Here is a 25,446-nt window from a genome sequence, read left to right on the forward strand (position 1 = left end):
TTTGGGGCATAGATATTTAGGATTGAGAGTTCATCTTGGTTGATTTTTCCTTTGATGAATATGAAGTGTCCTTCCTTATCTTTTTTGATGACTTTTAGTTGGAAATTGATTTTATTTGATATTAGAATGGCTACTCCAGCTTGCTTCTTCTGACCATTTGCTTGGAAAGTTGTTTTCCAGCCTTTCACTCTGAGGTAGTGTCTGTCTTTGTCTCTGAGGTGTGTTTCCTGTAGGCAGCAGAATGCAGGGTCCTCGTTGCGTATCCAGTTTGTTAATCTATGTCTTTTTATTGGGGAGTTGAGGCCATTGATATTGAGAGATATTAAGGAATAGTGATTATTGCTTCCCGTTATATTCATATTTGGATGTGAGGTTATGTTTGTGTGCTTTCATTCTCTTTGTTTTGTTGCCAAGACGATTAGTTTCTTGCTTCTTCTACGGTATAGCTTGCCTCCTTATGTTGGGCTTTACCATTTATTATCCTTTGTAGTGCTGGATTTGTAGAAAGATATTGTGTAAATTTGGTTTTGTCATGGAATATCTTGGTTTCTCCATCAATGTTAATTGAGAGTTTTGCTGGATACAGTAATCTGGGCTGGCATTTGTGTTCTCTTAGGGTCTGTATAACATCAGTCCAGGATCTTCTGGCCTTCATAGTTTCTGGCGAGAAGTCTGGTGTGATTCTGATAGGTCTGCCTTTATATGTTACTTGACCTTTTTCCCTTACTGCTTTTAATATTCTTTCTTTATTTTGTGCGTTTGGTGTTTTGACAATTATGTGACGGGAGGTGTTTCTTTTCTGGTCCAATCTATTTGGAGTTCTGTAGGCTTCTTGTATGTCTATGGGTATCTCTTTTTTTAGGTTAGGGAAGTTTTCTTCTATGATTTTGTTGAAGATATTTACTGGTCCTTTGAGCTGGGAGTCTTCACTCTCTTCTATACCTATTATCCTTAGGTTTGATCTTCTCATTGAGTCCTGGATTTCCTGTATGTTTTGGACCAGTAGCTTTTTCCGCTTTACATTATCTTTGACAGTTGAGTCAATGATTTCTATGGAATCTTCTGCTCCTGAGATTCTCTCTTCCATCTCTTGTATTCTGTTGGTGAAGCTTGTATCTACAGCTCCTTGTCTCTTCTTTTGGTTTTCTATATCCAGGGTTGTTTCCATGTGTTCTTTCTTGATTGCTTCTATTTCCATTTTTAATTCCTTCAACTGTTTGATTGTGTTTTCCTGGAATTCTTTCAGGGATTTTTGCGATTCCTCTCTGTAGGCTTTTACTTGTTTATTAATGTTTTCCTGTGCTTCCCTAAGTGTGTTCAAGTCTTTCTTGAAGTCCTCCAGCATCATGATCAAATATGATTTTGAAACTAGATCTTGCTTTTCTGGTGTGTTTGGATATTCCATGTTTGTTTTGGTGGGAGAATTGGGCTCCGATGATGGCATGTAGTCTTGGTTTCTGTTGCTTGGGTTCCTGCGCTTGCCTCTCGCCATCAGATTATCTCTAGTGTTACTTTGTTTTGCTATTTCTGACAGTGGCTAGACTGTCCTATAAGCCTGTGTGTCAGGAGTGCTGTAGACCTGTTTTCCTCTCTTTCAGTCAGTTATGGGGACAGAGTGTTCTGCTTTCGGGCGTGTAGTTTTTCCTCTCTACAGGTCTTCAGCTGTTCCTGTGGGCCTGTGTCTTGAGTTCACCAGGCAGCTTTCTTGCAGCAGAAAATTTGGTCTTACCTGTGGTCCCGAGGCTCAGGTTTGCTCGTGGGGTGCTGTCTAGGGGCTCTCTGCAGCGGCAGCAACCAGGAAGACCTGTGCCGCCCCTTCCGGGAGCTTCAGTGCACCAGGGTTCCAGATGGTCTTTGGCTTTTTCCTCTGGCGTCCGAGATGTGTGTGCAGGGAGCAGTCTCTTCTGGTTTCCCAGGCCTGTCTGCCTCTCTGAAGGTTTAGCTCTCCCTCCCACGGGATTTGGGTGCAGAGAACTGTTTATCCGGTCTGTTTCCTTCAGGGTCCGGCGGTGTCTCTGGCAGGGGTCCTGCCGCTCCTGGGCCCTCCCCCACGGGAGCCCAGAGGCCTTATACAGCTTCCTCTTGGGCCAGGGATGTGGGCAGGGGTGAGCAGTGTTGGTGGTCTCTTCTGCTCTGCAGCCTCAGGAGTGCCCACCTGACCAGGCGGTTGGGTCTCTCTCTCACCGGGTCTGGGAGCAGAGAGCTGCTGCGGGCCGGGATCCGCGGGTGTGGGACTTCCGGTAAACACAGAACGTGCCCGGTTCTAGAGAAATTCTGCTTCCGTGTGTCCCAAGCTCACCAGGCAGCTTTCTTGCAGCAGAAAATTTGGTCTTACCTGTGGTCCCGAGGCTCAAGTTCGCTCGTGGGGTGCTGCCCAGGGGCTCTCTGCAGCGGCAGCAACCAGGAAGACCTGTGCCGCCCCTTCCGGGAGCTTCAGTGCACCAGGGTTCCAGATGGTCTTTGGCTTTTTCCTCTGGCGTCCGAGATGTGTGTGCAGGGAGCAGTCTCTTCTGTTTCCCAGGCCTGTCTGCCTCTCTGAAGGTTTAGCTCTCCCTCCCACGGGATTTGGGTGCAGAGAACTGTTTATCCGGTCTGTTTCCTTCAGGGTCCGGCGGTGTCTCTGGCAGGGGTCCTGCCGCTCCTGGGCCCTCCCCCACGGGAGCCCAGAGGCCTTATACAGTTTCCTCTTGGGCCAGGGATGTGGGCAGGGGTGAGCAGTGTTGGTGGTCTCTTCTGCTCTGCAGCCTCAGGAGTGCCCACCTGACCAGGCGGTTGGGTCTCCTATACCTATGTTTTAAAGATTTATTTTATTATCTGTTTATGTGGGGGCATGAGGCACACGAGCATGAGAGGCCACAGACATTGGTTCCCTCAGAAGTTGGATCATAGGCAGTTGTCAGCTGCCCAATGTGGGTAGTGGGAACCAAACTCAGGTACTCGGGAAGAGCAGCCAGCACTCTTAACAGCTGATATATCTCTCCAGCCACTAATTTTTCATCTAATTTTTTGAGACAGGGTCTGTCATTGAACCGGAAGCTTATCAACTAATTTACAAGTGGCTGGCCAGACAAGCCCCTGGGATCTTCTGCCCCTGGCCTTTGGAATGGGTCCTTAAGAGCTATACTTAGAGTCAATCGGTGACTGGGGGTGGCTGGGGGTGCACACCTTTAATCCCAGCCACTCAGGAGGCAAAGGCAGGCAGAAACTCTGAGTTTGGGGTTAGCCTGGTCTACAGAATGAGTTCAAGGACAGCCAGAGCTATCCCCATCTTTGTGAACTAGGGATTGAACCTGAGGCCTCATGCCTGCTTGCCTCTACCACCAAGTAATGTTCTCCAGTCCTTTGCTTTTACAACAGGGTCTTGGACTCTATAGCCCAGGCTAGGAATGTGCGATCTTCCTGCCTCAGTCTTCCAAGCAGCTGAGAGCATAGCTGCCTATGCTACCACATTACCCTGATAAAAAAGAACCCAGACTTCAGCTTGCCAGGGGCGATGAGTTGCCTGTCGAAAGGCAGGAGGCTCATCTCCACCACAGAAGCTGCCACTGCTGGGAGCCAGAGGTGGCAGGACCTGTGGCACATTCCCTTCAAGGCTTTGAGGCCAGCAGAGCCAGGGAGTAAGGGAAGGCTGAAGTTCTATTACTGGCAAGGTCATTCAGCAGGTGGAGACCAGAGCATGGACCCAAAGCCAGGCTGACCTCCCCAAAGCCCCTTTGTCCTGAGGCACTGGGCTTCTGTGGCCCTGCTACTGTGCAGCTAGACTGTTCTTCTCAACTCCAAGAAGTGACAGACGGTGACAAGGATCCAACATCTCTGTTGGTAACTCGGGATATCGGGGCAGAATCACGTTACGAGTGATTGACGCTCGCTCTTGTGTTTTTAACACACCTTAGGAAAATAAAGAACAGACTGATTTAAATGGTTTTATTAAAAACGGTACCACTTGATGGGTGAGAGGGTATTTACACATGTATACAAATAAAGAACCAAAACAGTCAAATATTATATACAGGTTAAAACATAACAGTCCCCATTCCTTTCCTTAAGGCAGAAATGCCCAGACCCCATGCCAACTGAACTGGGGATGGAGGAAATGCTACATCTCACTGGGTCTCCCCATGTCACTTGCTGTGGACCCAGAGAAGGGGTAGAGACAGACAGCTGTAGAGAGAGGGGCAGTGCAAGCTGGGGGCCACGTATCTCATAGCACCTTGGCCAAAGCTGGGCACTTATGGAAGAGACCAGCTTTGTTCTGCTGTTCCCGTGAGGCTCTGTCCCCTAGGCCTGCAGCCCACAGGGAGCCAGAGAAAGTTTAAATGCCTGTGGCTCCACCCTGTGTCCCTCTGGGTCCAGCCAGGGTATGAGGCCAGGATAGCCTGCCTCCACAAGTCTTATATTCACAGAGCCAGTTTGCTCCACTGGGGGAATGGTGGCCACAGTACTGATTCCCCCACATCCTGCAGAGCCACGAAGGCTGGGGTCTTTTGCTACTCCATGCACCCGTACCCACTCCCTCTCAAGTTCCCAGAAACGGAAGCTCTCACCAGAATATTCTCCTCACTGACCAGGACGGTCACAGTGACTTCACTACTTAGTTCCTGGAAAGCTTGGGGCAGACAGAGGCCTTGGCTAGACTGTCCCCAACACCCACTCCCTGCCATGCTTGAGGTTGGGCTTGGGTTTCGTGGCTGGGGCAGCAAGGCAGGCCAGCTGGGCCTCTCTGGACCCTGGAGACAAGCTCTGCCACACAGCTCTGGACACAGCCCATCCCCTGGGGCCTGAAGGAGGTCACCGGGAGGTGATCTTTTTCCACCTCTGATTAAGCAAGACAAGGCCACTGGGGACAACTGAACAGCACAGCCAAACTTTGAAACAGAGAGACAGGGCCAGGCACAGTGCCCACCCCCCACCCTCCTGTGTACCACCCCAGCCTCCCTGGGGGAGTCAGTGACTGGACTGGGGGGACGTTCCCCTCCAGATCTGTTCACTGGCTTTTAGAAATGCCCCTGGGGATTGTGAATTAGGAGATCAGTTCAGCCCCTGAATATGGGGCTTCTGTTCCTCTAGGCTATTTCGACACTGAGTTTCCCAGCCCCTCTCCCACCCCCATCCTCAGCACACCACAAAAGCCCTGCTGCCTTCAGCTGGTTACAGGTCACCACACAGGTCAGACCTTCCCTCCCTCTGAATCTGAATCTCCACTCTTCACTAGAGACAGCCAGGCTCCTGGAGTTGGGGAGAGGCAAAGGGGAGGGGCTGTCCTGGGAGACTCTAAAGCCAATTCAACAGGCAGAGATCACTGGCCAATTAGAGCAACCAGCCAGGGGGAACCTCTTGCCTCCTTGAGCTGGGCTTCCAGCTGCCTCCTAGATCTAGGGGTGGTGGGGTGGGGTGGGGGGAGGGAGCATATTTTTATTTATTTATATTTTCCAGTCCTGGGATCTATCCAAGGGTCTCTTGACTGACAGGCAAGCCCTTTATCTCTGAGCTTCAACTCCAGCCTGGATTCAGGTTGGTGGAAGATAAAAGAGGGTTTAAGTTTCACCCTGGCTTGCCCAAGTTAGTGAGGTTGGTCCTAGTTCGGCCCAAAGTGAAGACAGTGCATTCTGACCAGCTTCTGCCTGGTCCCAGGCTCAATGTTCAGGTCAAACTCTGGGCTCAGTTCTCAGGCCACAGGGTACCCAGCCTGTACCTGGCAAGGTTGCTGAAGCTGACAGCTAAGCCTTAGCTCAGATGGAAAGTCTACTAAATCAGGTTAAAGGTGACTGATGTACAAGGTTCTGTATGGGGAGGGGCACACATGTACCACCAAGAACATACCAGAAGCCTGCCTGCCTGTCCTAGCCTTGATCCAGGAAAGGGGCAGACCACATATGTCCCACACACATCTAAACGGCAGAGGGAGTGGGATGTAGGAAGGCTGGGCTTCACAATAATTAGTGTGCCTCGGAACCAGTCTTCATATTCATTTCTTGGATCCCCTCTCCTTGCAAACAGGAACCCAGTTTCTTAGCAGACGAACCATGGTATACACCCTGAGAAAATGACTGTGGCCAAGAAGAGGTAATATCTCCAGGTCATCTGAGCAGAAAAGCACAAAGGCTTGTACGCATGCTTTAAGTTCCTCCTCGGGACCACCGAGAGCACACAGTACCTCTGTGCAAATCAGGAAGCCATCCCTAACTCTGGGCAGACCCAGCCCACATCAGGATGTGCAGCCTAGAGAGCAGAGCACAGGCTGGACTTCAGCCTCTATGAGCCCCCTCTGTAGGCAGCCTTGTGCCATGAGAAACCTGCCCAAGTGTACGCCCAGGAGACCAGGTGCCCTTCTATGGTACTGAAGCCCCCACCCTCCTCTGCAGAAACTGGAGTCACTGGGCTTGTTCAATTCGAGAGTCTACTCTGAGTTTCTCCTCCAAGTTCCTTGAGTGACCCCGTGGTCTTCTTTGCTCAGGGAAGCCATCTTTTATTTGAGCCTTGGCTCCCCTTCATTTTAGCACCAATGTCTTTCCTTACATACATAAAAGTTAGGACTTGATTTCTAAGATCAGCTGCTTATCGTTGCCTCCCTGAGCGCTGCGTCAGGGAGAGAAGGAAGAAGGTCGGAGGCAGCTGAGATCCTTCTAGAACTCTCCCTTCTGGCCTAGCTGAAAGCTGAAGGAAGAAGATTCGAGATGTGTCAGCTCTCGAGTCGGCAGGTCCCATAGTCACGTCTGCTCCTTCCAAAGTCGCTTTCCAGCTGACAAAGCCACTGTCCTCGCTTCTTCCCGTATCCCACTAGGTACAGAAAAGGAATTGGGGTGAGGGGGAGGAGGTACACGTTTCCAAGGAAACCAAGAGGTCTAGGATTCCCCTGGGACCGGTTTATCAGTGGGATGGCTGCTTGGCTCCCACGCCCCCAGCAAGCCCACCGCATCTTGGAGCGCTGCTGCTGATCTGGACGCAGTCCAATCCAGTCCAGTCATTGGCAGAGTCTTTGAAAACAAAGCTGACAAAGTCACGGGCCGCTGGTACAACAGCATGGTGGTAACTGACTACTTGGCTCCCACGTGGTTGACACCCAGGCAGCAAAGGTGGCAGCAGTTTGCACCCTTGGGACCAATCCAAGGGTCTCCATGTAGGACCGAGTCAGACTTGAAGCCTATCAAGCTTGATTCATTTTTGTGGCACCTTTGAGGGGTTCTTGGTGAAGTCCAACCCTCCCTGAGGTCTTCTGGAGGTTGACAGCGACTGAGTAAGAATCCCTGAGCCCATGCGGTGGGCACTGGCTGTGCCAAGTGGGAACCCAGATGTAAAGCTAGCTAGCCGAGGCACAGCTGTTCTTAGCCAGAAAGCTCCCAGGCAAGATCCTGGTGGGTTAAAGCCATGATTCCGTCAGGCACGCACGAGGCAAGGCTGGCACGTCTGATGGTACTGGGAGCCTCACCTGACTTAACCAGCTCCAGTAGCAAGCCTCAGTTCACTTCCTGGAGAACATCGCCAGTTGGTCATCTTCAGAGCCTTAGGAACTCAACCAGCAGACACAGCTGCCTCTCCTTCAACAGTGTTTGACAAAGGCCCCCATCCCCAGGAGACGTTCTGAACGGGGAAAAAAGATCCCACTGGGGTATGTAATATGTACACATGGAAAGAAAATTCAGAATGACAAAACTTGACAAGACAGTATCTGTCCTCCCAGAATGTCTGTTCCAGACTGCATTCCGGGCGATCTATCCGACAAGAGCAGCCCAGTCTCACCAGGGACCCACCCCTTCCCTGTTTTCTCGTCTGTTCAAGGCCAGGTTTTGAAGGAAGAGGAAGACCTGCCGCCATGCTCGGTCTCGGTTCTGCTGGTGCTGCAAGGGAAACAGATGGCCGTTAGGTGCCAGGCTCCTCACTGATTCCCAAATAGGCTTCCACTGCCAGATCGCACCGTGGCACCTTTGTGCCATCCAGCGAACTGGAGGAGAAGGGACAAAACTTCAAAGACAAGTGCGGTTTGGACATTAAAACCACCACGCTGGGCTGGCGGTGTGTGCTGTGCACAGGAGGATCAGACTTTCTCCCTTGCTTGCAGGATTTTTCCAGAGTTTAGCCAAGTACTGCTTTTAATCAGATTGGCTCCCGAGCCCCCCCAACTTTAGCTGCAGGAACAACAATCTTGCTTGAGCGAGAAAGACAAGAAGTCCCTCCCTCTCCCCCATTCCAAAGGAATACAGAGAACAAGAGAGGGGGAGGGAGGGGGAGCCTCCATCTGCAAGTGATTTGACACTGTGAAGGTCAAAGGGTTAATCTTCAATTTAAACCACACTGCTGAGGCAGCAAAAATCTGATTTCATCCAGTACACACACACACACACACACACACACACACACACACACACACACACACACTTGTGTTGTGAGGGAGCCTGCCTTCTCCCCACTTTAGCATCCCCAGCTCTGGGCTGCCCTTTTTATAGCTGCTTTTGACAGTAAGCCATAAATAACCCCTCTTGGAGTGCTTTCCTACTGACTGGAGCCAATTAAACGTTAAGCAAGAACACACTTGAAAACAAAACAAACACAAAGAATGCACACCAGCTCTGGAGGTTATCCCAGGTCCTACTGTTAGGCTGAGAAGCTAGGGGCCAAAGTTCAGAGGTCAGAAACACAAAGGTTTCTGGCTGGCGTCCTGTCAATACAGGTACCATTTCCCAGAGGCCAGCAAAAGCCTGAAGGGGACAAGGGAGTCCTGGAAGAGGCAGTCTTTGTTCTCTCCTTGTCTGTCAGGGAAGGAGGACAGGCTGGAGCCTCTCCATGGGGTTCTTAGTGGACAGGGGAATAAAAACCTAGTGTACAGAGAGGAGGCCAGCATAGTCTGGACTGGGATTCCTTCAGTGGCCCAGTCAGCAAGCAAGTTTACGTGAGGTGTCCAGTAGGGCGGGGGGTATGGGGGGAGCATCTCTCAGGCAGTCTTTAACCACAACCCCTGTGTAATCAGCTCCTGCCAGGCAACGCCTCCCCACATGGGAGAAGGGTAAGACAAGCAGGTCAGACTCCCAGGTTTCCTGACCTCCTAAAGCTTTGAAGTTCCATCCAGCCCCGGGTTTCCCCAGAGAACCATGCCTGCTGTGGGTCCCCTCCCCCCTTCCTCAGCCACAAAAAGAAATATGGTGTCTAACTGAGTTCCACACAGAATCCCCCACATCAACAGCAATGGCAGAGGGGACTGTGGCGGATAGGCGAGTGAGTCAGGTATCGTGCCTGCCAAGCGGGTGAAGGGAAATGGGGTGTGCCACGGGGAAGCCTGGCAGAAGGCACTGAGGAGACTGATGGCTTCCTCATGCTTTGTAAACAAAGATGAGCAAAAGGGGGAAGCACACCCAGGGCTTAACAAAAACCGGTTCCAGTAGCGCAGCCTGAACTTCAGCTGCGACAGCTGAGAGAACTCCCTCCACCACCGTCCGCCCCCACCTGCTGTCTACAACAGGTGCAAAGGTCATGAGTGGAAGAGGAGACCCCGGGCAAAGACAGGTCCCCAGAGAGGCCAGTCTGCTGGCACTGTGAATCTCCTCAGGGACCTGTTTGAAAACAAAACAAAAAAAAGGTGATTTGCAACAAGAATAGAAACAGATTGTAGTGGTTCCATTCTCTCCATCCCTGCTTCGTGAGGTGTGGTCCCCAGGACAACTGATGCCCGCTAGAAATGCTGACCCATAGACCCAGAATGTGCATTTTCAACAAGATCCCCAGAATTGTGAGGTCTGCGGTTCAGTCCAAGATAAAAAGTATTCTTCTATTTATGGAGAAGCCCATCACCTCCCCAAACCCTGTGAAATGGACCCATATTATCATGACCATCTCACATGAGATACTGAAGATCTAATCCAGCCATCACACGGCTAGTACGAAGTCAGGACTGGCTGGAATGCAGAGTAATATCCCTACCTATGGCCACTGGACATCAACTGCCACCAGTCATCACTCTGTGCCCAAGAAGATCCTCCATCCTTCTCTTTGTTTCATCTTCTCAAAATAGCTTAATGATCAAGGAAGGAGACCATCATTCTATGACACAAGCCTGCACCAATCCCATCTCTATATGCCTTGGTTCTCCCAAATTCTACCAATGGAGGTCATTTGCTTCCTGGACCCCCCAGATCCTCTGGAAGTAAGGCAAGGCAACAATCTGACCCCATCTTTCGGCAGAGTATAGCATCAGAAAAGCATCTGTGAGCTGATGAGTGGCCAGACAGAATGGCTGAAGGCTTACAAGGGGCAGGGCAAGCAGAGAGCACAGTGTGGCATACAGCCCAGCCTTTGATAGCACGCAGCACCATGCCTCTGTGGAGGTTTCAGGGCTCATGAGCTAGAAAGAAAGCACTAAAGGGGGGAGTTAGAGCTTCAGATCAGAAACCAGACAGCCTGGTTTTAGGCTGAATCACTCACTGTTTGTAAGGAAAACACTGGTGTTATAACAGATATATGACTTCTAAACCCAACTATGACACAAGACAGTGTTCAGGCTCTACCCATGCCAACAGGGTCAGAATGTCCAGGGAAGGGGCCCAGGAGTGCACATATTAAACAAACTCCATGGGGAACAGTTTAAAAATCAGAAGAGGCAGACAGGCTAGACATCTCAGTGATTAGGAGTGTGTACTGCTCTCAAAGAAAGCCCAAGTTTGGTTCTCAGCACCCATAACAGTAGCTCACAACGATCTGTAATTCCAGCTCCGGGGGATCTGAAGCTCTGATGTCCAAGGATTACCTGCACTCACATGCACATAACCCCCACACAGGCACAAACACATGCATATAATTAATGAAAATAGATATTTTCTTTTAAATCAGAAGGGGGTTGGGGGTGTGGCTCAATGGAAGAGCATTTGCCTAGCACACACAGAGCCCCTGAGTTCAATCCCCAGTGCAGGAAAATCAAAAGAAAGTCAGGAAGAAAGACCTGAAGGAAGAATTCATTAAATATTTTAAATATTAAAAGCAATACATATTCATTGTAGAGATATCATGAAATATAAGATTATAGAGGAGAATATAAAAGCCAGTCATGATCCTACAGCCCAGAAGAAAACACTTTATAATTTGGCACCTTCTTCGGAGCCTTTTAACCTCTTTCCATTAAACCAGTGTCTTGCCCTGGTGGCTGAGCCAAAGGTAGATCCTGCCCAGGTGCCTGGGCAGCAGCCAGGCCACAGACAGGCTTTTGGAAACCATGGAGGTACTTTCCAAGCCCAAGGAGTTTGTGACCACAATTGCCTTCAGGAGTACAACACAGTGCCAAAGGCTGAGCCCTGTTGACCATCCCAGCAGTGCTTGGGCAGGCCTGGACACTGGCTAGGGAGGGCTGGGAGTCTATCCCGGGACCCTGAGCACTCTCCCAGGGCATTATAAACCTAGCCTGGAATACTGTGCTTAGTTTCTAACCAGCACACCCTAAAATAGAAAGCAAGCTCCCACACACCAGAGTCAAGATTACAAGGAACAACAATAAACAAAATATTTCTACAAGTCAAACAAAAGAGACTGATGAGAAAGGAAAGAAATAGGACCCGAAAAGAGGCCAGGGAGAAACTCTGCCAAGGAAGGAAATCTGCCTCTACCAAACAGGATGAAGGATACAAAGACAGCAGAACAGCAGACAGCACTTGTCCCTCCAAAGGAGCGAGAAGGAAGGGGGAACCAGGAAAGACTCTGCCGGCCTCTGGGTCTCGGGCACCTGGCCCGCACCCGGCATACAATCTGTGATCGCTGAAGGCAAACTCCTGGAACAGGGCCCAGCTCTCCCTGAGGGGCGTATGCCTCAGACTGGAAGCTCCCGGAAACTGCAGTGGAGTGACCCAGATATGAGAGACTGGGAAAAAGGTTTGAAACACTTACCCCAAAGCCCCCCAACTCACAAAGTTTTAGACCCGAGAGTGGAGGGAAAGAATAGAAACTGTTCAAGGGAGCTGACTATATGACTCAGAGGATAAAGGTGCTTGCCACCAAGCCTTATGATCTGAGTTCAATTCCTAGAACCCACAGGGCATGACAGCAACATGCCTTTAATCCCAGTACTCAGGAAGCAGAGGCAGGTAGATCTTGATCAGCCTGGTTTACATAGCAAGTTCCAGGCTAGTCAGGGCTACATAGTGAGACCCTGTCTCAAAAAACAAACAAACAAACAAAACCCTAGAATCCATGGAGGAGAGAGGGGCTCCTGAAAGTTGTTCTCTGAATTCTATGGCACACATATGCCCCCCTACAACCTAAAACAAAACGAACAAAACAAAAACCAAACGTTTAAGACAGAGCATGAGTAACCCCAGAACCCAACCAGGGGTCAAACTCTCTTCCTGTTATGACAGGGGGAAGGGCACGTGTTTAAATGGCCACTGTGAACAAGACACTACAACTGAACGTTTGGCCACTCATCCTGTGCAGTAGGGAAGCTGGAAGACATACTGTGGTTTCTCAACCCATGCACACGGTCTCACTACAGAACAGGCAGACCTACGAGATAACCCAGGTGTCTAAGGCCAGGAATCCCTGAAGTCTTCCCAGGTGAAGAGATATCCTTTACGTGATAGAGTCAGCCTCTTGTCTGGGAAAGGTCAAATAGTAAAAAGAAAGAAAGAAAGAAAGAAAGAAAGAGAGAGAGAGAGAGAGAGAGAGAGAGAGAGAGAGAGAGAGAGGCAGAGAAAAGAGCTCAATCCTGGCTGTGGATCTGACACTGCTAGGTTACACAAATCAAACTCTGGTCCCTCTGGGCCTGTGCATTAAGCACAAAGCATGCCCTGGCCCTCCCTGGATAAGAATCTCCCTTTGCCTCTCCCTATCCAGATTCAATTCCTGTCCTCTGGGAGCTTCGAGTGCCACCAGTGTTCCAGAAGCCCCTGCGGCTAAGTCACTCAAAGAATCAGAAAAGTGGTTTGCAAAAGATCTAACACTTGAAGAGCAAATTTACCAAACAGCAATTTGTCCCGTGTCAGACTCAGTGTTTTTGTCTGGGTCATGGGGCAGACAGGTATTACCAACCCTGTTCTTCAGATGGGGATGCAGGGTCTCAAAAAAAAAAAAAATCATCCCAAGCAAATTTGATGAGCTACTCAAACCCCTGACTTCTAGATTCCAAGCTATTCCTTTTAAAAATGAAGGAAGAGAGTGAAGGAGGGAGGAAGGGAGGGAGGGAAGAAGGGAAGCCCGGGAAGGTTAAAAGCACTTGCTGCTATTCTTACAGAGGACCTAGGTTCAATTCCCAGCACCTACATAATGGCTCGTAGCCAGCTCCAGGGGAATTGCTGCCCTCTTCTGGCCTCCGAGGGCAGTAGACAACTGCACCCATGTGCTGCACAGACATTACCTGTACAGGTGGAGACAAGAAACGTGTTCAGTTATGTACAGTACTGGGGATCAAACTTGCCTTGGGCATGCTAGGCAAATAAGTACTCTATCTCGGAGCAGTCTCTCCAGTCCTGTAAAGCTTCCCTTTCCTAACTATACTACGGTGTCAGTCAGGCAGGGGGCACACACCTTCAGTCCCAGCACTCAAGAGGCAGAGGCAGGCAGATCACTGAGTACAGGGTCAGCCTGATCTACAGAGCTAGTTCCAGGACAACCAGAGCTATACAGGGAAATCCTGTCTTGGAAAAACAAACAAACAAACCAACCAGCATTGCAGTGTTTACTCACATTATGCAAATAGGATTACCTCTGCAAAGAGAACTGCTCCCCTAGTAGGCTTAAAAACATTGTTTCCAGATCGTTGTTAACTATTCCAAAACGGTGATGTAGCCCACAAAAAAAGAAACCTTTCAGAGAAAGAGCTAACTGAAGATCAAACAGAACTAAAGACTGGTCTGAAATTAGGACCTTAGAGCATGGTTTGAAACCACCCTCATTTACTTCAAAATGCAGAATTGCACGGTTTTGCCACAGGGTTTTGCAGAGTTTTGCAGGGTTTTGACCCCTTCATTCTCCCATCTGTAAAACGACCCAGGCCAAGGCTGAAGGAAAGAGCCTGTGGCTGAGAGCAGGGACAGTGATTAAAGCAACCTTAGGAAAATTCCACTCTCTGGAAGCTGGGAAGATGTTTTTGTTGAAGCCATTGGGGTCCTGTGGAGCCCAGGGAGCTAAGAGTCATAAGGGGACATAAAGGTGGTTTAGATAAAACCTTGTTCTCAGTGATTTTACAATCTAATGAAGAAATTAGGAGCACAGCATTAAGTATTATATGAGTCAGATTGCTTAGGGTGACAAATGACAGCTCCATCGTATCCTTGCCTTTGAGCATGTGTTTGCCAAGAAGCAGGGATGGGGAGGTAGAAAGATTGTTTTAGAATCCATCGCCACAACTCTGAGGTCAGCCACTTACAGAATAACTTAGGCATATTGCTTTGCTTCTGTAAGCCTGCTTTCTAGAAAATAGGAACAATGGGTCTAGACATTCAAGGCCACTCTACCCATTACGTGAGAAACTATACATTTGCTTCTGGGCCTGGTGGCAGCACTAAGCGACATGGACACGTTCTCATCACAAGCCCTTCCCTGCCCCAGTAAGCACCACCTCCTGCACAGACTCACGCAGGCCTTCGGACAGGCCAGCCTTCCTATTTTGAGACTGGTCCCAGTAGCCAGAGGCAGCTGAGTTCAGGTTTCAAGGCTTTCAAACTAACTTGGGGTCTGACACCCAGAGGGTCATCCAGGGACCCAGTGAGCCTCTGCCCAGACACTCCATGATTGGCAACATAGCAAAATGAAAAAGGAAAGAAAGAACCCTTGCCAAGGGCTTTCTCGGCACAGGCAACAGTACTAGCAGGATCTGAGAACTGGCAAAGCGAAGCCCATCACTTCTCCAAGGAAGAGAGGACAGCCTAGAATAGCCACTTCTTGGCTGGAGGTGACAAGGCTTCCCCTGACACAACTGGAAGTCACTGGATCTGGCCACTGGGGTTCAAGTGACAAGGCAGGAGACAGTGCTGTAGAACACGACTGATGTCCCTGCCACCATAGCCAGGAAGCAGAAACTCCTGACACCCTTACCAAACTCCCTCAGGGTGTTTCAGTTTCCTTGTCTCAGATCAGCTTTGGGAGACCACTGGGCAAGTTCTGAGGAGCTCTGGAGGGAAGTGTCTCCGTTAATGAGGAGGGAGGGAGAGAGGGAGGAGAGCAGGAGGGGTGGGCCTGTTGCAAGACTAAACTGCCATGGAGAATGAACCCCCAGGCTCTCTCTCAACTTGGGGCCTTGGCAGCTGGCTGTCCTTTTTCTCTAAGGGTTAGTCGTCTGGACAGGACAAGGCAGACTGGGCAAGGATAAAGGTTGGAACCCTCTTCTCAGCACACAGGCAGACTGTTCTTGCTCTGGTCATGGAATGTGGCCTCTTGGCTTGCCAGGCATGGATCAAAAGACAAACCAGGCACTTTTCTTTATTCTTCTTTGTGCTTCCTCCAATCCTGTCTTCTCACCACCTCCCCCAACCCTGAAAACACACCAAAGCTAATTCCCGTCCCCATGGCCCGTCTTGGTGGGCAGAGAGGGATGAACTGTCCGGAACTAGAAGGCCTTCTCTTTGGAAGAAAGAACAGTCAGGTGCAGAGTGTGTGGGGAGCTCGGCCTCCAGTCTGCCACACTGATGACTCAGAAGCTAAATATAGCGAGTGATATAAACAGAGCCAGCCACAGAGCAAACACAGGGCCCCCAAGCTCCAGCACAGACTCTCACGAACACTGAGCTTTCAGCGACCCCTCCCCCAGCCATACTCTTCCCCCCAGCATTGTCCTGCATAGATCTACTCCTGGGACAGAAGATGGCTTCTCAGGGACACCTTTCACTCTAGGACAAACTTCAGGGGCCCCTGCACCAGACTGTTCTCACTAGAGCCCGAGTGGCCTCATCAGCCATGGTCTCTGCTCCAGAAAACGACTCACCAACATGGAGAGTATCCTAGAGCTCAGGGACTCTCAGAATAAAAGCTCTACTATGTTGGGTAGAAAAGCTGCTGGATGATGAACCATGCAAACACCAATCTGGATACAGCTTCCAAAAGAGCTCCCCAGGAATTATCAAGCCAGGCCCAAGCAAACTCCCCAATTCATCATGTATGTGTAGACACACTAGGCAAACTTTCTACCACTGATCTATATATCCTTGTTTACTTTTTGAGACCCAGTCTTATTAAGTTGCCCAGATGGTCCTTGAACTTGCACTCCTCCTGCCTTACTACATCCAGCCTTGCTAGTAGCACGTGTTCAACTCTCCAAGCTACCACAGTTTCTTGGGTTTGTTTTCTGCAGTTCTGAGCATCAAAGCCAGGACTCCGGGCTGCTAGGTAAGCATCTAATGCCTACCTGAGCTACAGGCCCAGGCCAACAGTGCTTTGTATTACAATCCCCAAAGGCCCTCCTCAGCAAGCCTGCCAGGTTAGCACTGGAACCTGAGGCTGGATCAGTAAAAATGATCTGCACACGAACGCAGGCTGTGTAAGTGTCAGGCAAGACTTTCTTCCCAGATCTGCTGTTTTGAAAGTCCGCCATCCTTCCTTTGATATTACACATGAAGATGGTTCCAAACAAAGGATTGAACATGTCCTTAGACTTCATTCCCAAAATGTCCAATTACTATTTAAAGAATTTCTAAATCTGACTTTTATGAATGGAGACATTCTGGTCTCCATCCTAAGTAAGGAAGAAAAAAATTCCAACATAAAGAACTCTAACCCTCCTGTTCACTTACTCAGTGGCCCATAGTAGCTACTTTTTTTTTTTTTTTTTGAGCTTCTCAACACTGTCTAGAAATATCCCTTCAGACTTGGCCACAGCAGACTTTTCCACAGGTAAGGAAACAAGTTACTGACTCTCCCCAGGCCTACACTGGCTGGAGGGGCCACTCACAGAGAACAGAGAGAAACAGAGGCTCAAACATCCTGATCAGGGCAGCTGTGACTTTGTTAGGAACTGAATCTGATCCTCCCTCCTCTGCAGAGAAACTGAAGGGGCCAACCTCTCAGATCCCATCACTGTCATCAGAATGCCAATGTCATTGAGGTATCAGACATCCTTGCTACAGCCCGCCAGCCAAGAGGAAGAACAGAGCCTCCCCCTGGCCCTGCACAGAGGTGGATATACATGCATGCTTGAAAAGGCTTTCCCTGGAACTGGACATGGTGGTACATCCGAAATCCCAGAACTCAGGGAGGCTAAATCCAGTTTGAGTTATATAGCAAGATGATGTGGTATCTACCCCAAACAGAAGGAAGGAGGGAAGGGAGGGAGGGAGAAGAGAGAGAAGGAGGGAGGAAGGGAAGGAGAGAAGGGGAGGGAAGGAGAGAGGGGAGGGGAAAAGAGAGGAGAGAGGGAAGGAGAGAGGAGAGAGGGAAGGAGGGGGGAGGGAAGGAGAGGAGGGAGGGAAGGAGAGAGGGGGAGGGAAGGAGAGGAGGGAGGGAAGGAGAGAGGGGGAGGGAAGGAGAGGAGAGAGGGAAGGAGAGAGGAAAGAGGAGAGAGGGAGGAAAGGAGGGAGGAAAGGAGAGGAGGGAGGGAAGGAGAGAGGAGGGAGGAAAGGAGAGAGGAAAGAGGGAGGAAAGGAGGGAGGGAGGGAAAAAGAGAGGGAGGGAGGGAGAGGGAAGGAAGTAGAGAGAGGGAGGGAGGAAAGGAGAGAGGGAAGGAGAGAGAGGGAGAAGGAGAAAGAAGGAGGGAGGGAAGGAGAGAGGAGAGAGGGAGGGAAGGAGAGAGAGGAGGAAGGAGGGAACTCTTTACCTCCACTCACATCACTGCCTGCTTTAGGAACCCCAGGAACTAGCTGAGAGCAGCAAGCAGGCCTGACTGATTTCTGTCTATAAATCCTTGTCTGTGACTTTAGGGGAGCAACTCTGAGCCAGCAACCTGGGGAGCCAGATTAGTCTTCCACATAGCCACACTCCTCAGGAAATATGTGAGAAAAACAAATGGCCTAGAGGGAAGTATAAGGAATATGGCCAACATAAACTAACACCCAGGGCAGGGAGAGCACCCAGTGCTGCCCTGGGACCACGACTGACACACCCAATCTGCCAGCATGCCATCCTGCATCATTGTAATAGGCTACATCTCGATGTGCAGGAGAAGGAGAAAACAACAACAACAACAACAACAACAACAACATCAACAGAGGTCTATTACAAGGACAAAGGGGCAGCTAACACTCATACATGCAATTCTCCTTCCTACCTCATGGGGGCGCTCTGGATGAGACGATAGCACCATATCTAGAACTGACCTGTACCCTCAAAGAAGCAGCCCTAACCAAGAGAATTAATTTATCCACCAGTGAAGAGTAGTGAAACCTCAGGACAGGGTCTTCTGAACTGTCTCGCCCGGTCTCCTGCATGTCAGAGCTTACTAATGGACAGGGGACTATGCTGGGAAACAGCTGCTGAGAGAGGCCAGATTACTGTGAATGAAGAAAGAGTGCCTTCCAGATGTATTCTAGAGAAGACTAGATACTACGGCCACTGTCTTCCCATCCTCATCAGTATCAGGACCAAACACCATGAGTTGGGCTGAGCCATGGAAAACAACCAAGATGGATTAAATGTGCAGGAAAGAATCAGAAGGCGTCCATATGTGGACTGGGAGGGACTCGCTAAGCCAAGATTGTACAATATAATCATAGAAGAAATGGGGACCGTGGCTGGTCCACAGCAATTAGCCAGGCAGCCTTATAACCAAGCACAGAGCCACCCTCTTTCCAAATCACTTAAGGGCTGGGAAGACCCACCAGAAATAGCTGTGGCCCCAAATCCCTCTCAGACTCCCTGACACAGAGCATCAGTAAACCAATAACACCCTGTGGCCTGTTTTCAGAAAACTCAGGATCAGTTCCACCCTCTCCTGCCCACAATGGTGTGTCTCTCAAGTCAAAGTTACTATTACCAATAACTATTCTGGTTATCTGAAATTGCCTATCTAATCTGTGGTTATGGCCAGCCCTGAGAGTTATTTGTTCCTGTGATCTAAACACACACACACACACACACACACACACACACACACACACACACACACACACACACACACTGCAAGGATAGGAACACACTCCCACAGGTAGAGATTGTGTTCATTCTCCTGTCTTGTGGCTTTGCCAGGTAGCATCTGTACCACCAGCAAGGATCCAGTGCCAGGCCCCGCCCCTTCCTTGGCAGCCATTCAGAAAGCCAGGCTGCCTGGGAAGGGTTAAGCACCTGGGGGCCCAGCACAGACGCTGGCTGGGCTGTCAAGCAGGACAACCTCCCATCCATGGCACAACGGGCTCCAGCACGAGCCTGCCAGCCGCCGCCTTTGTTGATGGACTCTGCCACATGCTCGGCTGACACGCGATGCTCCGCCCTGGCGGGGCTGGTGCCAGGCTGCCGGCCAAGCACCAGGCACAGCGCCCCGCTGGCCGCGGGTCTGGGGAGACTCTGAGGTACAATCTCCAGAGTCCTGAGCCTGGGTTCCCAGACACAGACAGTGAGGACTGGCTCCCCAGCTGGAAAGTGTCAGGTTTCAACCGGTTCTACCACTTTCCCCCACTCAGGCCCCATCTCAGGACTGATTACTGGTTTCCCACTGTTCCTCAGCCAGGCACACCCCCAACTGCTCAGTTTCACTGCAGCATTCAGCGAGAGGCAAGCCCGCCACTTGGGTCTGGAGAGTTTGTCAAACCAGACTGTAGGAAGCCGTCCCCTTGGCAGAGAGAGATGGCAGCATCTCCCACCTCTTGTGAAGCCGAGTAGGCAGCTGGAGCTCTCAAGGACAGGAGGACTCATCTAATTGTGCCTACCCAGTCCATCGTAACTGACAGTAGCCAAGGCCAAAACTCCAAAACATATCCAGAGGTCTAGTAACCCCTGGCCCTGGCTTCCCAGCCTCAACAGCCTCTCCCCCTTCCCGGCCCTCATGCCTACTTGTTGCATATGAAGCCGATGGAACTGGTCTGCAATGCACTGAAGCTTTCTGGCGATCTGTACCTCTGCTCGGTGCTGAAGGAACTGTCCTTCAGGGGGCTGCTCCCCAAGGGCTGAGCCTGCGGGGAAACTGGCAGGGAGAGGAAGCCTGTAGCCAGCGTTGCCTGCAAAAACAGAGGATCCACAGCTCAGCGTTTTCTCCCTTTACTTAGCCTATCGTCTCCATGTCAACCCTTTCTGGCCAAGCCCTGGAGTTACTGGTAAATCTTGGGATAGAAGGAAGAGGAAGTGGCCTGCCTTCACCGGGGCATCCTGCCAAACTTGGACAGCTGCCCGAGAATATAAAAGTTGCTACGAGGGCTGAGGGTGTAGCTTAGAAGTAGCTGAATATTTAGCACACTTGAGTGCGTGCGTGCACGCACATATACGGGCACACACATGCACACACAGCTAGACTGGGAAAAGAGAAAAGAATATATAGATCTCGCCTTCTCCTCAGTGCTCCGCTCTTGGTACCATGGCATAGTGCAGGGTGCTAACATGTATGACAAACATGCCAATCTTCTGGCATTTACCAAGCCACACTTGACCTTAATGTATTACTCATGGAGCAGTAGGTTGAAGCTCTTCTCTGGGATAACTCTCCAGAGTTCCTGGGTTGTGCAAAGCAGACAGAGAAAAGCAAAACAAACGAAAACCCAAGAGTGTCTTCGTTTTTCTAGTACAGTTGGGGAAAGTTGGGCTCATCACTCAAAGATCGCAGCAGCAGCAGCAGCAGCAGCAGCAGCAGCAGCAGCAGCAGCAGCAGCAGCAGCAGCAGAAAAGCGGGTGAGAAAACTCCAGAGGCCCACAGAGCAGCCAAGTCGGCTCACCGAGTGCTGGCACCAGAATGGCCGCTGGGGGCGCCTGCCACCTCCTGCCTCCTCCCTCTTCCAGCCCGAAGCAGGCCACATCCAGCTTCTGAGACTCCCGCCAGAACTGCTTTTCCAGAAGTGCCCTATGGGCAGTTCCCTCTGAGATTAAGGGCAGCGGCTCCTCAGTCTGCTCCCGCAGACACAGCAGGATGACCTCTGAGCCTTTACCCTCCCTCCACAGGACAGTGTGCTAAAAGAAGAAAACAGACCGAGTGTCTAACCCTGCCCTTGTGCCAGAGGAGGGCATATTTCTCATAAAACAAACCATTTAGGCCCACAAATGAAGGGGTCTTGTCTGACTTAGCCTTGGAAACAGCCCCTCTCCTGGCACTGAGCCCAGATAGGCCCAACCTCTTTCTCCAGTTCCCCTTCCAAGCACAGAAAGTCCCAAATGGCAACTCGAAGCCACCCTTCTGTCTTTAGGAACCTTTCATATAAGAACTGGCTGAGCTTTTTCTGGAGTGGTAACAGTCACACATGGTTTAACATGCCCTTCCACCTCACAAAAGGCAAATCAGCACAGGGGACCAGGAAGGGCAGAGCCACTGAAAGGATATAGGCTGTAAAAGGAGATTGCATGGACCAAGAAACCCCTCCAAGAAGAACAGAAAGAACAAAGCAGTTTGCTGTATTGGGGGGCCAAGCTCAGGTGAGGAAGGCTGAAAGCTTACGAATAGATAGCCCTGCTGTTCAATTTGAGGAAGGAAATAGCAAAGAGTAGGTTTAGGAAGGGAAAGTCCCCTCTTTCCCCCAATCGCTAAAGTTAAGAGCACTCACCGTAAAAGAGTCTCTGGGGTTCCTCTGTCACCCCACAAGGCAGCATGACACCCTGGCTTGGGGAGGCTGGGCTGAGGGTCTGGGTGGCCTTGTCTTCCTGGCTTACAGGCCGGAGCCCAGGACCACAGCAGTGGGTAAGCGGAAAGAGCTGAAGCCGACTGAGGGGACAATCCAGCTGGCTCTGGGCAAACAGGTCAGCAGAGAGCAAGCTCCCAGGCTGTGTCCCTGGCTCCCCATCCTCTGGCTGGAACACATCATCTTCTAGTTCCTCCACACACTGAGGTGGCTCCATGTCTCCTGTCAGAGGGCAATGGAAGCATCTGGGTTGCTGTCCTACTAAAGCCAGACCTAGGATTCCCCTTCCCTCCTTCCTTCCCTGATCTTCTGATGTGAGGGAACCAAGCCAACTTCTGATGATACACTGCCAAGGGTGACATTCTCCCCCAAAAGGAGGCCTCTGTAGTCAGGGCCCCTCCATACCTCTTCTCTGTACCTACCCACCCCCTCCTCTGACCTAGACTGCTGACAAAGTTTGGCACTGAGGATTATGAGCAATCAGGTGCTACCACTGGGTACCTGGGAAAATAGGAGAAAAACTTGCCTCTGTAAGTGGCTATGGAGGCACAGAAGGGGACACTTACTGACTGTACACACACACACACACACACACACACACACACACACACACACACACAATTCCTAAGGAGGAACCTCCAGGCTCTCATCTAAGTCTGAACTCCAGGCTTAGCAGCAAAAACAAGAGCCAGCAATTGTAGAGCAGCCAGGTTCCCTCCTAACGTGCTAAGCCCCACCCTACTGCACATCTCCACCCCCTCCTTGCACAACACAACAAACAGGCTCTGTGGTGTGGTGAGTGTGTCCTGGAACAGGGGACCTAACTTAGTCACTCCAGCTGGCCAGCTGGCTTAGCTCCCATCCAGAGGAGCAAAGCTATCTGCCCACCACAGGTTAATCTTGAGGGTTGAATCAGCCTCTAGCGAAGTGTCCAGCTACTTCAAATCCTCATCCACTCAGCTTCCCATTCCTGCCGAAGCTGAACCTGAGATAGGTACAATGAGCCTCACAGAAGGAAGTGAAATTCAGCCCTCCTGCTGTGCTCTCTCTCCGTGCCTACACAGTGGGGCTGTTTCTTAGTGTTAAGTTCCTTTCTCTCCACCTGACAGCTCATGAAATTCTGCACTCGGGAGTCACCCAGCAGCTTGAACTTCCAAACTGACCTTGCCTCAGTTAGGGCCCCTGGGGCAACCAGGAGAATCGGCCAGCACCTAAAAGGTTAAGGCAATGCAAAGACAAACTTTGTCTTAGTCGAACTCGGCTGGGGATTCCAGAGAGTTCTGATCTCCACTTTCTTGCCTTTGGAAGACAAGCTGAGTGGTTTGTGGGGTGAAGTCTTTAAAGAAATCTCAGTTAAGTTCAGAAACCTTCCTTTCCCAAATGCAAGCTCGGTGGGGTTTTTGCTTCAACCCCGAAGCCTTACCCCATCCCATCCCTGAGCTATCTGTGGTCTTGTGCCCTCTTCCCTGAAGAATGATGCCATGCCTGCTATTGTTCCGATAGGTAAGGGGTATCTCCAGCTTATCAGCAACAGAAAATAAAGTTCCCAGATGAAAGGACCAAGAGATGTCACCTAGCAGAGCTTCTTCTGTCCTTCAAACACTTCTTTGCAGTGAGGCTATCCCAACCAAAGTAAGGACTCCGCAGAGCCAATCACAAGCAGGAGTCATTGTCTTGGTGTTTCTTTTGAAGCCTATCACTCCCCTCCCCCACCCAGCAAAGCCCCAAAGTTCAACCCTTGCCTACACTGGACAGTGGGGGAGGTGCAGCCAGAGGGTGTGGTTCTGAAAACGCAGAGACCCCCCTCCCACTCTGCACAGAAACTGCAGGTGGCTCTCCACTTGGTAAGAGCTTCGGAGGGGCTCTGGGCAAAGTCAAAAGTAAACCGGAGAGAAGTGGAGACCCTCAGCTTCCCTGAGCTAAAGTAGTAATGTCCAGACTAGTAGGAAGAGGGCACTTCCTGAGAACACAGCCAGGGAATGCTTTATTCCTAGCAAAGGGCTTAAAGTCCGCTGGAGCCATCCCAGAACCTCCGCGCTCCAACTAGGATGCTCAATATAAACTCCTCCTCTTTTTAGGAGTTAGCACTAGCCAGATACCTTAAACTCGATAGTGGCTAAGATCTCTGAACACACGCGCACGCACATACACACACACACACACACACACACGCACACACACACACACACACACACACACACACACACACACACACACACACACACACACACACACACACACACACACACCTGGGTGACTCCAGGACAGCGTCTCAGCCTCCGAGTCGTGATGCCAGGGCTCTGCGCCAGGGTCCAGGGTGACGAACACTCGGGGGACTTGGCGCCCACACTCGATTGGGAAGAAGGGGACAAACTCCAGCTGTTAAGAAGAGGAGCCTTCAGACTCCGCAGGGAGGCGAAACGCACCACAACTCACGGCCCCACCCCACAGTTACACCCGGAGGCCAAAGCGTCCCGGGAGCTTGGCAGTGGACCCCAGGACCATTTGCTCACCTACTTTCAACACCGAATTCCAAATACTTTCCGAAAGCCACTCTTGGAGCAGCAACCCCAAATTTGTGCTCTGCACCTCGTCCCCACATCCCTGCACCCCAATTCCCCGTGGTCACCCCAGATGCCCGCAGTCCAAACCCTTTCCCGGGCCCCCACGCGCTGCGCGACTCCGCTCCCCACTTCCCGGAGGAGGTACGACCCAACTCTGCTTGGCCCCCGGCCGCCCGGGCGCTCACCGGGCTGCGGTGGGAGGTGGTGGCGCGGGCTCGGGCAGCGACTGCTGTGGGCGTGAGCTGGCGCGGGAGGAGGCCACCGCGCACCGCGCGGTATTGTTTCCAAAATACGCCCGCTCCGGGCATCCCGCAAACAGCTGATGAGGCCCCGCCCTTCTTTGCGTCACTCCAACCACTGACCAATGGCAAGTGGAGCTCCAAGTCTCAAGCTGGGCAGCTGCCAGGGACAGTCACCGATGTACGAACCTTCCCTTGGAAACATTATAAGGGGCCGGGCACATTTCTGACCTCCGCCAGAAGCGCAATTGGAGCTCTGTAAAGGGTGAGGATTCGGTTCCGAATGCAAGCCCCAGAAATGACAGAGAGTCCCTGGGTTCTCCACTAGGTTGGGGGCACAAGACGCCTAAGTGACTTTTGTCTACTTGGAAATGGGCTGAATTTTTGCGGGACTTCCAGAAAGCCGGCTCAGGAGGAGACTGGGAGATTTCAGCCGCGACTTGTATAGCGGGGGAAAAAAGGAGTTGCTGGTCTCTAATGAGAAAAACAAAACAAACAAAAAACAAAACAAAACAAAAAGCCCGCCCTCTTGCCTGTTGGGCGTGTCTGAGGAAAGCTAGAGGAGAACACGTGTGTCTGCATCTAGAACTAAATGACATTTGGATCCATCAAGTGCAAAGAAAGGCCATGTCCTCTCGTCTAGACTATGCAAGATCATTGCTATAAAGACTCTGTAAGAGGAGAAATCAAAAGGGCAGCCTGGGTAGCATCAGAGGGCTGTTCTTAGGCTGCTAGGAAAGCAAAACGCATCTCGTATACTATCTAGGGATGGGTGCACATTTTTTTGAACACCTACTGTGTGCCAAGCACTGGTCTAAGTGTCAGACTTCTGTGCCTGACCTCAATGAACTTATACTCTACTTGTGAATGATGGGAACCAACGTGAATGGTGCTATTTTAGGGATAATATGCAAAGACTTTGGGATAGGGCCTTGAAGAATGGGGAATTTTTCACTAAATAAAAACCAAATGAAACAGTCGTGAGCCGGAGAAGGC

General features: G+C 50.8%; 1 protein-coding gene across 7 annotated transcripts; it reads right to left on the bottom strand.

Annotated features, from left to right (window-relative positions):
* Positions 1-3,909: 3,909 nt before the first annotated feature.
* Positions 3,910-24,535, bottom strand: Bmf (Bcl2 modifying factor). 7 transcript variants are annotated; one of them, XR_015681369.1, is made up of 6 exons: positions 24,397-24,535; positions 23,897-24,026; positions 21,573-21,869; positions 20,754-20,985; positions 19,882-20,045; positions 3,911-7,835 (listed from the first exon to the last, which is right to left on the bottom strand). XR_015681369.1 is itself a non-coding variant. In NM_001429766.1 (5 exon segments), coding segments are annotated over 5 exon segments (753 nt in total). In that variant the 5' UTR covers positions 24,520-24,532; the 3' UTR covers positions 3,910-7,733.
* Positions 24,536-25,446: the final 911 nt, after the last annotated feature.

Source organism: Rattus norvegicus, chromosome 3 (genome assembly GCF_021556685.1).
Source record: "Rattus norvegicus strain SHRSP/BbbUtx chromosome 3, alternate assembly SHRSP_T2T, whole genome shotgun sequence".
In the NCBI taxonomy this organism is placed as follows: Eukaryota; Metazoa; Chordata; class Mammalia; order Rodentia; family Muridae; genus Rattus; species Rattus norvegicus.

What these genes read in the sequence shown, in the direction of transcription:
- Bmf (XM_087648275.1), bottom strand. Translation starts at nt 24,519, where the DNA reads ATGCCCGGAGCGGGCGTATTTTGGAAACAATACCGCGCGGTGCGCGGT. An exon ending in CCACCTCCCACCGCAGCCCG is followed by an intron (nt 24,027 to 24,396) that starts GTGAGCGCCCGG and finishes TCTTCTTAACAG; the next exon opens with CTGGAGTTTGTCCCCTTCTT. An exon ending in ACCCCAGAGACTCTTTTACG is followed by an intron (nt 7,836 to 21,572) that starts GTGAGTGCTCTT and finishes TTTCCCTTGCAG; the next exon opens with CACCAGCAGAACCGAGACCG.